The 15,443-nt window shown below is 40.8% G+C and overlaps 1 protein-coding gene across 1 annotated transcript in view; it reads right to left on the reverse strand.

Moving 5' to 3' along the window:
* The window catches only part of ALMS1 (ALMS1 centrosome and basal body associated protein), a 227,579-nt gene extending 212,622 nt beyond the window's left edge, over nt 1-14,957 (reverse strand). Inside the window, exon 1 of the mRNA XM_065890809.1 lies at nt 14,673-14,957. Within this exon, the coding sequence (XP_065746881.1) occupies nt 14,673-14,957 (285 nt within the window). The remainder of the gene's footprint in view (nt 1-14,672) is intronic.
* Between the last annotated feature and the right edge of the window lie 486 nt (nt 14,958-15,443).

A 15,443-nucleotide genomic window follows, 5' to 3' on the forward strand; every position in this document is an offset into this window, starting at 1 on the left:
AACTCTTCCAAAATATAGCAGAGGGAGGAACACTCACAAACTCATTCTATGAGGCCACCATCACCCTGATACCAAAACCAGACAAAGATGTCACAAAGAAAGGAAACTATAGGACAATATCACTGATGAAAATAGATGCAAAAATCCTCAACAAAATACTAGCAAACAGAATCCAACAGCACATTAAAAGGATCATACACAATGATCATGTGGGGTTTATTCCAGGAATGCAAGGATTCTTCAATATACGCAAATCAATCAACGTGATACACCATATTAACAAATTGAAGGACAAAAACCATATGATCATCTCAATAGATGCAGAAAAAGCTTTTGACAAAATTCAACACGCATTTATGATAAAAACCCTGCAGAAAGTAGGCACAGAGGGAACTTTCCTCAACATAAAGAAGGCCATATATGACAAACCCACAGCCAACATCATCCTCAATGGTGAAAAACTGAAAACATTTCCACTAAAATCAGGAAAAAGACAAGGTTGCCCACTCTCACCACTCTTATTCAACATAGCTTTGGAAGTTCTAGCCACAGCAATCAGAGAAGAAAAAGAAATAAAAGGAATCCATGTCGAAAAAGAAGAAGTAAAGCTGTCACTGTTTGCAGATGACATGATACTATTCATAGAGAATCCTAAAGATGCTACTAGAAAACTACTAGAGCTAATCAATGAATTTGGTAAAGTAGCAGGATAAAAAATAAATGCACAGAAATCTCTGGCATTCTTATACACTCGTGATGAAAAATCTGAAAGTGAAATTAAGAAAACACTCCCATTTACTATTGCAACAAAAAGAATAAAATATCTAGGAATAAACCTACCTAAGGAGAAAAAAGAACTGTATGCAGAAAATTATAAGACACTGATGAAAGAAATTAAAGATGATACAAATAGATGGAAAGATATACCATGTTCTTGGATTGGAAGAATCAACATTGTGAAAATGACTCTGCTACCCAAAGCAATCTACAGATTCAATGCAATCCCTATCAAAGTACCACAGGCATTTTTTAGAGAACTAAAACAACAAATTTCACAATTTGTATGGAAACACAGAAGACCTCGAATAGCCAAAGCAATCTTGAGAAAGAAAAATGGAGCTGCAGGAATCAGGCTCCCTGACTTCAGACTATATTACAAAGCTACAGGAATCAAGACAGTATGGTACTGGCACAAAAACAGAAATATAGATCAATGGAACAGGATAGAAAGTTCAGAGATAAACCCACACACATATGATCACCTTCTCTTTGATAAAGGAGGCAAGAATATACAATGGAGAAAAGACAGCCTCTTCAATAAGTGGTGCTGGGAAAACTGGACAGGTACATGTAAAAGTATGAAATTAGAACACTCCCTAACACCATACACAAAAATAAACTCAAAATGGATTAAAGACCTAAATGTAAGGCCAGACACTATCAAACTCTTAGAGGAAAACATGGGCAGAACACTCTATGACATAAATCACAGCAAGATCCTTTTTGACCCACTTCCTAGAGAAACGGAAATAAAAACAAAAATAAACAAATGGAACCTAATGAAACTTAAAAGCTTTTGCCCGCGTACCACAAAAAGAAAAAAAAACAACTAAAAATAGAACAACCATACGACCCAGCAATCTCACTACTGGGCATATACCCTGAGAAAACCATAATTCAAAAAGAGTTATGTACCAAAATGTTCATTGCAGCTCTATTTACAATAGCCAGGACATGGAAGCAACCTAAGTGTCCATCGACAGATGAATGGATAAAGAAGATGTGGCACAAATATACAATGGAATATTACTCAGCCATAAAAAGAAACGAAATTGAGTTATTTGTAGTGAGGTGGATGGACCAAGAGTCTGTCATACAGAGTGAAGTAAGTCAGAAAAAGAAAGACAAATACCGTATGCTAACACATATATATGGAATGTAAGAAAATAAAATGTCATGAAGAGCCTAGGGGTAGGACGGGAATAAAGACACAGACCTACTAGAGCATGGACTTGAGTATATGGGGAGGGGGAAGGGTAAGCTGTGATGAAGTGAGAGAGTGGCATGGACATATATACACTACCAAACGTAGAGTGCATAGCTAGTGGGAAGCAGCCGCATGGCACAGGGAGATCAGCTAGGTGGTTTGTGACCACCTAGAGGGGTGGGATAGGGAGGGTGGGAGGGAGGGACGGAGGGAGACGCAAGAGGGAAGAGATATGGGAACATATGTATATGTATATCTGACTCACTCTGTTGTAAAGCAGAAACTAACACACCATTTTAAAGCAATTATACTCCAATAAAGATGTTAAAAAAAAAAAGTACAAGAGAATATTATTCAGCCTTAAAAGGAAGTTAATCTGGTCATATGTTACAACGTGCATGAACCTTGAGGACATTAAGCTAAGTGAAATAAGCCAGTCACAAAAGACCAATAGTGTATGATTCCTCTTAAATGAGGTATCCAAATTAATCAAATTCACAGAAACACAAAGTAGAATGGTTGTTACTAGGGGCTGGGGTGAGAGGGAATGCGGAGTTGGTTGTTTACAGGTGCAGAGCTTCAGTTTAAGAATTCAGGACATTGGTTGCACAACAATGTTAACATATTTAACATTATTGAACTGTACACTTTAAAATGGTTAACGTGGTTAAGATGTTATGTGTATTTTACCACATAAAATTTTTTAAAAAATTTTCAATCCCCACATAAACCAAAACAGAAAATTTATTTCTTTTACAAGAAATACTAAGGGAAGTGCCTAAGGGACATTTCAGAATGATAAAAGGGTCAATCCACCAAGACTACCTAATAATTAAAAATATATATGCACCTAGCATCAGAGCTCCAAAACACCTTAAGTAAAAACTAACAGAACTGGGAACTGCCCTGGTGGTGCAGTGATTAAGAATCCACCTGCCAATTCAGGGGACATGGGTTCGAGCTCTGCTCCCGTAAGATCCCACATGCCGCAGAGCAACCAAATCCGTGCACCACAACTACTGAGCCTGCGTTCTAGAGCCCACAAGCCACAGCTACTGAGCCCATGTGCTGCAACTGCTGAAGCCAGTGCGCCCAGAGCCCATGTTCCGCAAAGGGAGAGGCCACTGCAATGAGAAGCCCAGGCACCGCAGCGAAGAGCAGCCCCCACTCCCACAACTAGGGAAAAAGCACGCACGCAGCAACGAACACCCAACACAGCCAAAAATAAATAAATAAATAAGGTTATAAAAAAAAAAAAAAAAACTAACAGAACTGAAGGAAAAAAGAGACAATCCAACAATAATTAGACCTCAATACTCCAGGTTCCAAAAGCAGTGGATGGATAGAGATTCTGTGGATGATTCTTGAACATTAAAAAAACAAAAAAAAACAGAGCAAATGTCAATGGCTCTCCTATATACCAGCAATGAACAACTGGAATTTGAAATTAAAAACACAATACCATTGGGGCTTCCGTGGCGGTCCAGTGGTTAAGACTCCACACTTCTGCTGCAGGGGGTGCAGGTTTGATCCCTGGTCAGGAAACTAAGATCCCACATGCCACATGGCATGGCCAAAAAAACCCTCAAAAAACAAAAAAACACCACAATACCATTTACATTAGCACCCCAAAAATTAAATACTTAGGTATAAATCTAACCAAATATATACAAGATCTACATGAGGGAAACTATAAAACTCCGGCGAAAGAAATCAAAAAGGAACTAATTAAATGGATGAATAGTCCTTTTTCATGGTTAGAAAGACTCAATACTGTCAACGTCAGTTCCTCCCAACCTGTTGTATAGATTCAATACAATTCCAATCAAAATCCAAGAAAATTATTTTGTGGACATTGACAAACTGGTTCTAAAGTTTATATGAAGAGTCAAAATACCCAGCATAGCCAGCACAAAATTGAAGAAGCCAAAGTGGGAGGATTGATACTACTTGACTTAAAGACTTACTTATAAAGCTACAGCAATCAAGAGTGTGGTATTGGTGAAAGACTAGACAAACAGATCACTGTAACACAACAGGGTCCAGAAATAGACCCACATAAAGACAACTGATAATTGACAAAGGAACAAAGGCAACGTAATGGAGCAAAGACAGTCTTTTCAACAAATTATGCTGGAATAACTGGACATCCACGTGCAAAAAGTGAATCTAGACACAGATCTTACCCCTTCCACAAAACTTAACTCAAAATGGATCATAGATGTAAATGCAGAATGCAAAACTATAAAAACTATAAAACACCTAGAAGATAATATAGGAGAAAACCTAGATCACCTTGGCTATGGTGATCACTTTTTAGGTACAACACGAAAGGCACAATCCCTGAAATAACTGATAAGCTGCACTCATCAAAATTAAAAACCTTTGTTCTGTGGAAGACAATGTCAAGAGAATGAGAAGACAAGCCACAGACTGGGAGAAGATATTTCTAATAGACATATCTGATAAGGACTGTTAACCAAAATATACAAAGAACTCTTAAAACTCAACAATATGAACACAAACAACTTGGTTAGAAAATGGGCAACAGACCACCAAAGAAGATATACAACTGGAATAAGCATATGAAAAGATGCTAAGTATCATTTATCATTAGGGAACTGTAAAGTAAAACAATGAGACACTACTACCTACCTATTAGAATAGCCAAAATCCAAAACACTGACAACAAATGCTGCCAAGGATATGGAACAACAGGAACTCTCATTCACTGCTGAATGATGGTGGGAAAGCAAAATGGTACAGTCACTTTGTAAGACAATTTGGCAATTTCTTATAAAACTAAACATGTTATTAGCATACAATCTAGTAATCAAACTCCTTGGTACTGACCCAAATGGACTGAAAAGATGTGTCTACATAAAAGCCTGCACATGGATGTTTAGAGCAGCTTTACACATAACTGCCAAAACTTGAAAGCAACTAAAATATCCTTTAGTAGGTGAATGGATAAGATAAACTGTGGTACATCTAGACAATGTAATATTATTCAGCACTAAAAAGAAATGAGCTGGGCTTCCCTGGTGGCGCAGTGGTTAAGAGTCCACCTGCCGATGCAGGGGACACGGGTTCGTGCCCCAGTCCAGGAAGATCCCACATGCCACGGAGCGGCTGGGCCCGTGAGCCATGGCTGCTGAGCCTGCGCATCCAGAGCCTGTGCTCCGCAACGGGAGAGGCCACAACAGTGAGAGGCCTGTGTACCACAAAAAAAAAAAAAGAGAAAAGAAATGAGCTACCAAGTCATGAAAAGACATGGAGAAACTATATTGTACCATAATGGTGGATACATGCCATTATACGTTTGTCAAAAACCATAGAATGTACAATACCAAAAGTGAGCCCTAATGTAAACTCTGGCTTTGGATGTCAATGTAGATTCACTGTAACAAACACACTCCACTCTGATGTGGGATATTGACAGTGGAGGAGGCTGTGCATGTGTGGGGGCAGGAGGTGGATGGGAAATCTCTGTACTATCTGATCAATTTTTCTTTGAACCTAAAACTGCTCTAAAAAATGGTCTGTTGAGGGAATTCCCTGGGGTGGTCTAGTGATTAGGATTCCGTGCTTTCACTGCCAAAGGCACGGGTTCAGTCCCTGGTTGGGGAACTAAGATCCCACAAGCTGTGGGGTGCAGCAAAAAAAAAAAACAAACAACAACATAGTCTATTGAAAAACAACCAAAACAAAAAAAGCTCTGGTCCAGCAATGCAAGGAGTTAGGAAATCATCACTCCCATCCCCACAAAAAGAGAAAAAGCTGAACAAATTGAAAATCAACAACTCTTCTTACATCCACCAGGGAACTGAAATGAAGGGCAAACTACAGTCTCCCAAATTAGAGAGACAAACGGATACAGAGAATCACAACTTAATGGAACAGAATCCCAGAGCAGACACCACCATGGGGACCTGTAGTAGGGTAGGCAAGCCTGAACTGTAATTGACAAATTGCTAGAGGCTCAGGGTAGACAGCCCTGAGATTTAAAAGCTCCTGGGAAACAATCTTAGAGGGGCTCCCACACTTTATGAGTTTTACCTCCAGGAACTGTACCAGGTTCCACAGTTAAGATCAGAGAAAAATCTCCTCTCGCTCTGGCAGGGGGAGGGCAAAAGCAGCCATTTTGAAACAGGCCTAGAGCATTCTGTTCTTAACAAGACCTGCCCTCAAAAGAAACTATTTTACCAGAGCCTGGGGTTTTACCAGAGACTAAGTGATGTAGGGGAAGGGAAATACCCAACTCCAGCCCCCTTCTAGCTTTCCTGTCTCACCTAAGGGGAAAACAATGAGAAACCCTAGTGAAGATCACAGCCCAGGCAAAGTCCTAATAATAGGACTATAGAACACTTACCCTCCACCCACACCTTACCACTACATCAACAGGGCTCCTGATAATGATGGTATATGAATGAAAGAACAGCACAACTCATACCTTACTTAAGAAGTCCTTAGAGGGACTTCCCTGGTGGCACAATGGTTAAGAATCCGCCTGCCAACACAGGAGACATGGGTTCAAGCCCTGATCCAGGAAGATCCCACATGCTGCGGAGCAACAAAGCCCATGCACCACAACTACTGAGCCTGCGCTCTGGAGTCCACAAGCTGCAACTACTGAGTCCGTGAGCCACAACTAATGAAGCCCACGCGCCTGGAGCCACCCCAACAAGAAGCCTGCGCACCGCAACAAAGAGCAGCCCCCACTCGCCGCAACTAGAGAAAGGCCGTGCACAGCAACAAAGACCCAACACAGCCAAAAATAAATAAATAAATAAAAATAAATTTATTTTAAAATTCCATATTTAAAAAAAAAAAAAGTCCTTAGAGAAATCCAAAGACAACAGGGGGAACAAAAACAAGGTCACCAGAGGAAATTTTAGCCTTTGACACCTACAGCTATAGCAAACAATAAACACAAAATCACCTCTAACCAGATAAACTTATAAAACTTCACATTAAAGGTCTATTTACTTCAGTTCCTTTCATATCATATTCATTCAGTACATGCCTGGCTTTCAACAAAAAAAATTACAAGACATACAAGACATAAACAAAACTAGTTTGAAGACACAAAGCAAGCATCAGAACCAGAATCAGATAAAGCAGACATATTCAAGTTTCAGTTTGTAAAGATGAAGACGTTTTGGAGATGGATGGTAGTAAAGATTACAAAACAGTGTGAATGTACTTAATGCCACATAAAAATGGCTAAAATGGAGAAATTCCCTGGTGGTCGAGTGGTTAGGACTCAATGCTTTCACTGCTGGGGCCATGGCTTCAACCCCTGGTCGAGGAATTCAGATCCTGCAAGCCACGCAGCGCAGCCAAAATAAATAATTTTTTTTTAATGGTAACTTTTATGTTATATATATTTTACTGCAATTTTTTAAAAAAGAAAAAGAAATCAAGTTGGAAAAAAAGAAATGAGCTACCAAACCATGAAAACACATGGGAGGAAACTTAAATGCATATTGCTAAGTGAAAGAAGCCATTCTAAAAAGGCTACATAGGGACTTCCCTGGTGGCACAGTGGTTAAGAATCCGCCTGCCAATGCAGGGACACAGGTTTAAGCCCTGGTCTGGGAAGATCCCACATGCTGCAGAGCAACTAAGCCTATGTGCCACAACTACTGAGCCTGCACTCTACAGCCTGCAAGCTACAACTACTGAGCCTGCGTGCGCAATTACTGAAGCCCATGCACCTAGAGCCCATGCTCCGCAATAAGAGAAGCCACCTCAATGAGAAGCTCGCACACCACAACAAAGAGTAGCCCCCACTCACCGCAAGCAGAGAAAAAGCCCACACACAGCAACAAAGACCTAACACAGTCAAAAATAAATAAATTTATTTTTAAAATAAATAAATAATAAAAAATAAAAAGGCTACATATTGTATGATTCTGACTACACGACTTTCTGGAAAAGGCAAAACTGTGGAGACAGTAAAAATATCAGCAGCTGCCAGGGTTTCAGAGGAAGAAAGGGAGGGATAAACAGGTAGAGCACACGGATTTTTTTAGGCAGTGAAACTGTTCTGTGTGATACTGTAATAGTGGACATATGTCATTGTACATTTGTCAAAACCCACAGAATGTACAAAAAGTGGACTCTGATAAAAACATGCACTTCAATTAATAATGTATCAATATCGGCTTACCGACTGTAACAAATGTGCCACCCTAATACAAGATGCTAATAATAGAGAAAACAGGGGAGGAAAAAGAGGTACATGAGAATTCTGTACTTTCTGCTAAACATAAATCTACTCCCAAAAAAGTCTATTAATTAAAATGAAAAAAAAATGATAGCTACCTGTGACAAGACCAACAAGGAAATATAAGATGTGAATACTCTATAAACAAACTACATCTATGGATATTATAGAACACTCCAGCCTAGGGTAGCAGAATACACCTCAGCATACATGGAACAACTCCAGGACAGACCATATGTTAGGCCATAAAACAAGCCTCAAATTTTTTAAAAATTTTATTTTATTGAAGTATAAGTGATTCACAATGTTGTGTTAATTTCTGCTGTACAGCACAGTGACTCAATTATACACATAAGCCTCAAATTTTTTAAATAACTGAAATCATGGAAAGTATATTCTCCAACCAAAATGGAATGAAATTAGAAATCAATAACAGAAGGAAATTGAGGAAATTCACAAATACGTGGAAATCAAGCAACAGACTCCTAAATAACCAACGGGTCAAAAAAAGAAATCACAAAGAGAATTTTCAAACATTTTGAGATAGACAACAGGCAGAAAACAACCCAAATGTCCATCAACTGATGAATGGATAAAAAAATGTAGTATATCCATAAAATGTAATATTATTAAGTCATAAAAAGGAATGAAAAATTGATGTTATATACATGGATGTTTCCTAAAAACATTATGCTAAGTGAAAGAGTCCAGTCATAAGACCATATATTGGAATTCGCTGGTGGTCCAGTGGTTAGGATTCGGTGCTCTCATTGCCAAGGCCCTGGGTTCGATCACTGCTGGGGGAACTAAGATCCTGAAAGCTGTGTGGCATGCACTACATATTATATGATTCCATTTATATTAAAGGCCCAGAATAGGCAAATCTAAAGAGAGAGAAAGTAGATTAATGGTTGCTTAGCAGAATGGAAGCTAGAGGGGTGATAGCTAAAGTATACAGGGTTTCTTTTTGAGGTAATGAAAAAATTGTTCTAAAATTGTGGTGATGGCTGCACATATCTATTAATTTACTGAAACCACTGAATTGTGCATTAAAATTCAGGGTAATTGTATGGTATTTGAATTATATCTCAACAAAACTGTTAAAAATGTTTTTAAATAAGCCAGGTAAGCATTCAGCACATTAAGTAAAATTAAATAAAATATACCTAGGGAAATAGTAAAAGATGAGAACTGAAATTAATGAATTAAATGATGAAAAGCAATAGAATTAAACTTAAATCTAAGAGCTGTTTCCTTGGATGAAAACAATTAACAAGACAAATCCATAGCTAGTCAGATCAAGAGAAGAATAAAATATAATCATATAAAATCTGGAATGAGAAATGGAAATAACCACAGATGCAGTAGAAAAAAATAAAGAATACTATGTAACACTCCATTATAATTAACCAGAAACCCTTGCTGAAATGATTTTCTAGAAAAACCATAAATTACAAAATTAACCCAAGAAAAGTGAGAGAGTATATACAGATTATAACCCTGAAAGGAATCCAGAGGCACAGTAGTTTCACAAGTGATTATTTTTCAAACATGCAAGAAAATTTTACATTATTTAAACTGTTCCAAGACACAGAAAAATAAAAATCTTCCCAGTACCTTGCAGAAAAACGGCATAATTCTGATTCCAAATTTGACAAAGAAAGGTCAAGAAAACTTTTTTTTAAAAAACTTAAACCATTATCATTTATCGAATATCTACAAATAAAATCCAGCACTTCCTTAAGAGAAAAATACACAATAACTGATAGTTTTTATCCTATGAGCACAAGAAAGGATTAATACTAAGAATAAAATCTGTATTAACAGGTCAAAAAAGATTAAGAATTGTACAGTGTAGATAAATTTGGAGATGGGGAGCAGGAAGGTGTAGGGTTTCAGGCCTGTGTTCTCTCCTTCTATGAAATGGTAACCTGTTGATAGGAGAATGCTGAACATTGGGTGAAATCTAGAGGATAAGAGTGAAAAAGCAGGGCTTCCCTGGTGGCGCAGTGGTTGAGAGTCCACCTGCCGATGCAGGGGACACGGGTTCATGCCCTGGTCTGGGAAGATCCCACATGCCGCGGAGCGGCTAGGCCCGTGAGCCATGGCCGCTGAGCCTGCGTGTCCAGAGCCTGTGCTCCGCAACAGGAGAGGCCACAACAGTGAGAGGCCCGCATACCGCAAAAAAAAAAAAGACTGAAAAAGCAGAAGCAGCTGAAGGAGGAAACATAAAAAGATTTCCAAGCACTGTTGATGACCCATTTAAAAGTTGGAGACCAGACTTCCCTGGTGGTGCAGTGGTTAAGAATCTGCCTGCCAATGCAGGGGACACGGGTTCAATCCCTGGTCCAGGAAGATCCCACATGCCATGGAGCAACTAAGCTCATGCACCACAACTACTGAGCCTACATGCTGCAACTACTGAAGCCCAGGCACTCTAGGGCCTGCGTGCCACAACCACTGAGTCCGTGTGCTGCAACTACTGAAGCATGCACGCCTAGAACCCAGTGCTCCACAACAAGAGAAGCCACCGCAATGAGAAGCCCTCTCACTGCAATGAAGAGTAGCCCCCACTCACCGCAACTAGAGAAAGCCCGCACACAGCAATGAAGACCTAATGCAGCCAAAAAAAAAAAAAAAGTTGGAGTCCAAGTGGTCAAAAGGTACAAACTTCCAGTTATAAGATAAATAAGTACTAGGGATGCAATGCACAACATGATAAATATAATTAACACTGCTGTATGTTATATATGAAAATTGTTAAGAGTAAATCCTAAGAGTTCTCAACACCAGAAAAAAAATTTTTTTCTATTTCTTTAATTTTCTAGCTATATGAGATGACTTATTGTGATAACCATTTCATGATGTATATAAGTCAAATCATTATGCTGTATATCTTAAACTTATACAGTGCTTTATGTCAATTATATTCAATAAAACTGGAAGAAAAGTAAATAAACAATAAAACTAAAAGAAAAAAAAAGTTGAAGACCAAGAATTTCTATGATACCAATCCACAGAATTGAATTATTTTCCCTAGCACAGTTCAGAAATTTAGGTTTAGGAATTACAAGTAGAGGTGTTTGAAATGGTCCATGTTGAATGGTCTGTAGGACCAGCATAAGACCAATACAGCAAGGGCTCACTTCCCTGAACTCAAAAAAACTTGGTTGTAAGGCGGGTCATATTTTGCATTGAACTTAAAACAGTTCCACGCCTTAGCTCAGTTTCATTAATAGGACTTGCAAACTTAATCAACACCTTACAGATCACCACTAGAACATCCTAATTGCCTACTAAGAGAGATACATGAGAGTGGATCAAATATTACAATTTTGTCATTTAACTTGAGACTAGACTGAATGAAATTAATGTTTCCTATCATTTGGTGTCTTCCTTTGAATACACTGAATTAAATACTACACAACAAACTCATCTTCAAAAATTTTATAGTTCAAGGCTTCCCTGGTGGTGCAGTGGTTAAGAATCTGCCTGCCAATACAAGGCACACGGGTTCCAGCCTTGGCCCGGGAAGATCCCACATGCCGCAGAGCAACTAAGCCCATGTGCCACAACTACTGAGCCTGCACGCCTAGAGCCTGTGCTCCGCAAAAAGAGAAGCTACCGTGGGCTTCCCTGGTGGCGCAGTGGTTGGGAGCCCGCCTGCCGCTGCGGGGGGGGCGCGAGTTCGTGCCCCGGTCCAGGAGGATCCTGCGTGCCGCAGAGCGGCTGGGACCGTTGGCCATGGCCGCTGGGCCTGCACGTTCAGAGCCTGTGCTCCGCCCCCGCTCACCGCAACTAGAGAAAGACCACGTACAGCAACGAAGACCCAACACAGCCAAAAATAAATTAATTTAAAAGAAATGTTATAATAAATTTCTAGCAAGAAATATATTAAAGTTTCTCCTTTAAACATTTTCCAACTTACACCAGTAAATCTTAATATGTTAGTGAACAAAAAATTATTTTAATACTCTTTATATCATCTTAAAACTACCTTTAATACAGCACATCACCCACACCTTCATATACCCTCCAAGGTAAATAGGACAATATCTGATTTCTCTCAAAAACAGAAACAAAACACCTCTACGGAAAAAGCACTCTGGGCTCTAAGAAGCAACATCTTATATTACACATAGATAGATCACTGTTAGACAGGATAATAATTTTTTCACACTGGCTGTAATAAGCGGTAAAGTGGTTTAATTAAAATCTTCTCGGAATATTAAATTTATATATTAATAGTTATTCAAACAAGAAGTCATGGAACAAAATTAAAGTTAGGAGACCTCATCCACAAGTGTGGCTTTAATTATGGTCCATATGTAGACAACTTACAACTTGACATGTCCAGCCCAGACCCCTCCTCTGATCTCTAAAACCAAACCCACAATCTTAACACCCATCCCAACCATCCCATCACCCCACACCATGGCCACCACCCCTACCATAAACCTGGCCATATTTCAACCATTTATCCAATAACCTGACACCTTCTTGCCCTAGTGTTCCACATCTAATCCACTATTAGTGTAAAAATAATGTAAAATTAGTGTATCAGTGTGATTACTTTACCTCTTAAATATCTCTCGAATCAGTCTACGTTTTTCTATATCCACCAACACTTCCTTATTCCAAAATACCATCATCATCATTTGCCTGGCAATACTGCAATGACCTCCTAATTAGCATCCCTGACTTATTATTGCAGCTCCCCACCCCACCCTGCTGTCAAAGCTGTTCTCTACTGTGCTACAAAGTGATCTTTCTGAAACACAAATCTTATCCTATACCCCTTTGTTTAAAACATTTTCAATGACTTCCCAGGATAAAGCTTCCAAATCCCTTGCATAGCACACAAAGCCTTGAAGTCTCTGCTCAACCCATATTGGCTTTTGGTTCCTTGAAAATGCCACACTCTCTCTTACTGACAGTACCTTTCTTCTATGTGCCTTTCCCTTAGCTGCAAAGCTCCTTCCTTTTTCACTTCACCTAGTTGACTGTAACCTGTCTTCAGATCTCAGCTTGTCATAACTTCCTCAGGGAAGCTTTCCCCAGCTTCACTGGCAAGATGAGATTCCCTTATTGAATGTTTTCAAAGCATGTTAGCACATATCAATTTTACTTTTATTTTTGTGACCCAACTGAATTTTGTCTGCCTCCCTTTCTAGACTGCGTACACTAGAAAAGCAGAGACAACAAATGTTTGGGTTCACCAAGGTTCCATAGCAACCAGCACAATGTGTGGCCCATGAAGAATGCTCAATAATATATGTTCAGTGAACTCAGCACCGATTGGAATATTTACCAGGCAAAACAACAACTATTACTCTTTAATGATCAACAGTCTACAGCATCCATGTCCAGCAGAACTTTCTGTAGTGATGAAATTATTCTATATCTGCACTGTCCAATTACATAGCCACTAGTCAAGTGTGACTACTGAGCATTGTTCGTACAACAGAAGCACTGAATTTTTAATTTTAACAAATTAAGATGTAAGGAGCCACACGCTATGACTACTGTATTGAACGGCACAGGCCTATATAGTCTTTCTTCTGTCTTTTCAATTGTTGTACCTTGTTGTTTTACTCTGCACAGTTGACATCTTGTCTAAGGAGCAGTCCTAGACAATAAACCTTAGGTTTCTTTTTGTCCCCACAATGTACCTTTCACAGAATAGAAATTTCATAAATGTCTGATGACTAGATATCTGAATCGTACAGCAAACCTTTCCTTTGTCCCTGAAAAGGAATCAATTAAATGCAGTTATTTTCAAAATGATCTTCAGGAGGCAACCATAAAATCAGCTCTTTCTAGTTTTCCAGACAGTTGGGAGCTGCAACTTAAGCCTCCTGCGTTTCTAAGCCCCTCCTACCGGCTGGGGACCCCTTTATTGCTACAAACGAGAGGTCAGAGAAGCACAGTTGGCAAGAAGCCTCTAGAGACTAACTACTCAAAGGGTGCACAGAATCCACTCTGCTCCCTCAAGGGCAGTCCCGCCCTTCAGGCAAACTAATCTCCTAATTGTCTCCCCAACAAGATAGTCCCTGGGAAACCACTGTCTCCACTCCTACAATGCCCTTTTCCCCTCCCTCAGGGTATAAGGCCCACCTCCTCCCCAGAGCGTTTCTTAACCACAATATTGGCTCCTCTGAACATCTGGAGTAATTTAAAAAGCCCAGGGGAGAGAGGGAGGGTGGGGAGGTAACAAGAGAGATCTTTGCCTGAAAAGAACAGGAGACTTGGAGTAGTCGGCCAGAAGCCTGGGCAAGAGTCGGGGCCTAGGAGACAAAATGGCCCTACAAGCCTTTAAAAGCACGCGTACTATTTGTCAGGCACCATGACAGGCAGAGAGCAAGAGGAAGAAGCCCTCAAGGGAGAGCAGGCAAAGCGCTCAGGGACCACCCTGCCCGACGGCCGCCCATACCCCTCCCCGACCCGGCTCACCTTCCCCGGGCTAGTCAGCTCGCCCTCCGAACAGCTGTGCCTGGGGAGCGACGGCTGAGGCAAAGTCCGGCCGGGGTGCGCCTGCAGCCAGGCTTTGGCCTCCTCATCCTCCTCGTCGTCCGTACTCTCCCGACGCTGGCTCTCGTAGTTAAAATCCGCGTCCGGCTCCCGCCCCTCCTCTTCCTCCATCTCCTCCACCATCACCACGTCGTACTCGTCCAAGTTCTCCGCCGCTTCCTCCTCCTCCTCGAGCTCTCCTGGCCACGATATGTCCTCTAGCTCCATATTGGCGTCTGGCTCCAAGAGGCTGAAGAGGAGGAGAGGGGAGAGGGGAGGGGGGAGGGGGGAGGGAAGGGAGGGGAAGAGAACCTACTGGCGGTTGTGGCCGCGCGCAGGCGCGGAGACCGCCGGCGCCTCGCGCCGGCGCCGCGCGGACTGGTCGGGGCAGGGAGTGCGCGCGCTTGTTGCTAAGGGTGCCCCGCGGGGACCGCGGGAAGTTCAGAGGGGCGGAGCTGCTGACAGGCGACGCTGACGCCTCGCCCCCGTCACGAGATGGGATCTTGCTCACACTACTGTAAACTCACAATAAACCCGGATTGGGCTCCTGTCGGAAGAGCGGAGAATTTAGTCCTCGGCTGGGCCGGGCCAAAATTGAATTTTGCCCCTGCACAGAGGGACGATCAGACCCTCGGACAAACCCAAAATAATCAAACCTAAAAATTATAAATTTTTAAAGGTTGAGTGCCTAATGTATGACAGGCTGTATCATGG

The sequence above is a fragment of the Phocoena phocoena genome, chromosome 14, assembly GCF_963924675.1.
Source record: "Phocoena phocoena chromosome 14, mPhoPho1.1, whole genome shotgun sequence".
Classification (NCBI taxonomy): domain Eukaryota; kingdom Metazoa; phylum Chordata; class Mammalia; order Artiodactyla; family Phocoenidae; genus Phocoena; species Phocoena phocoena.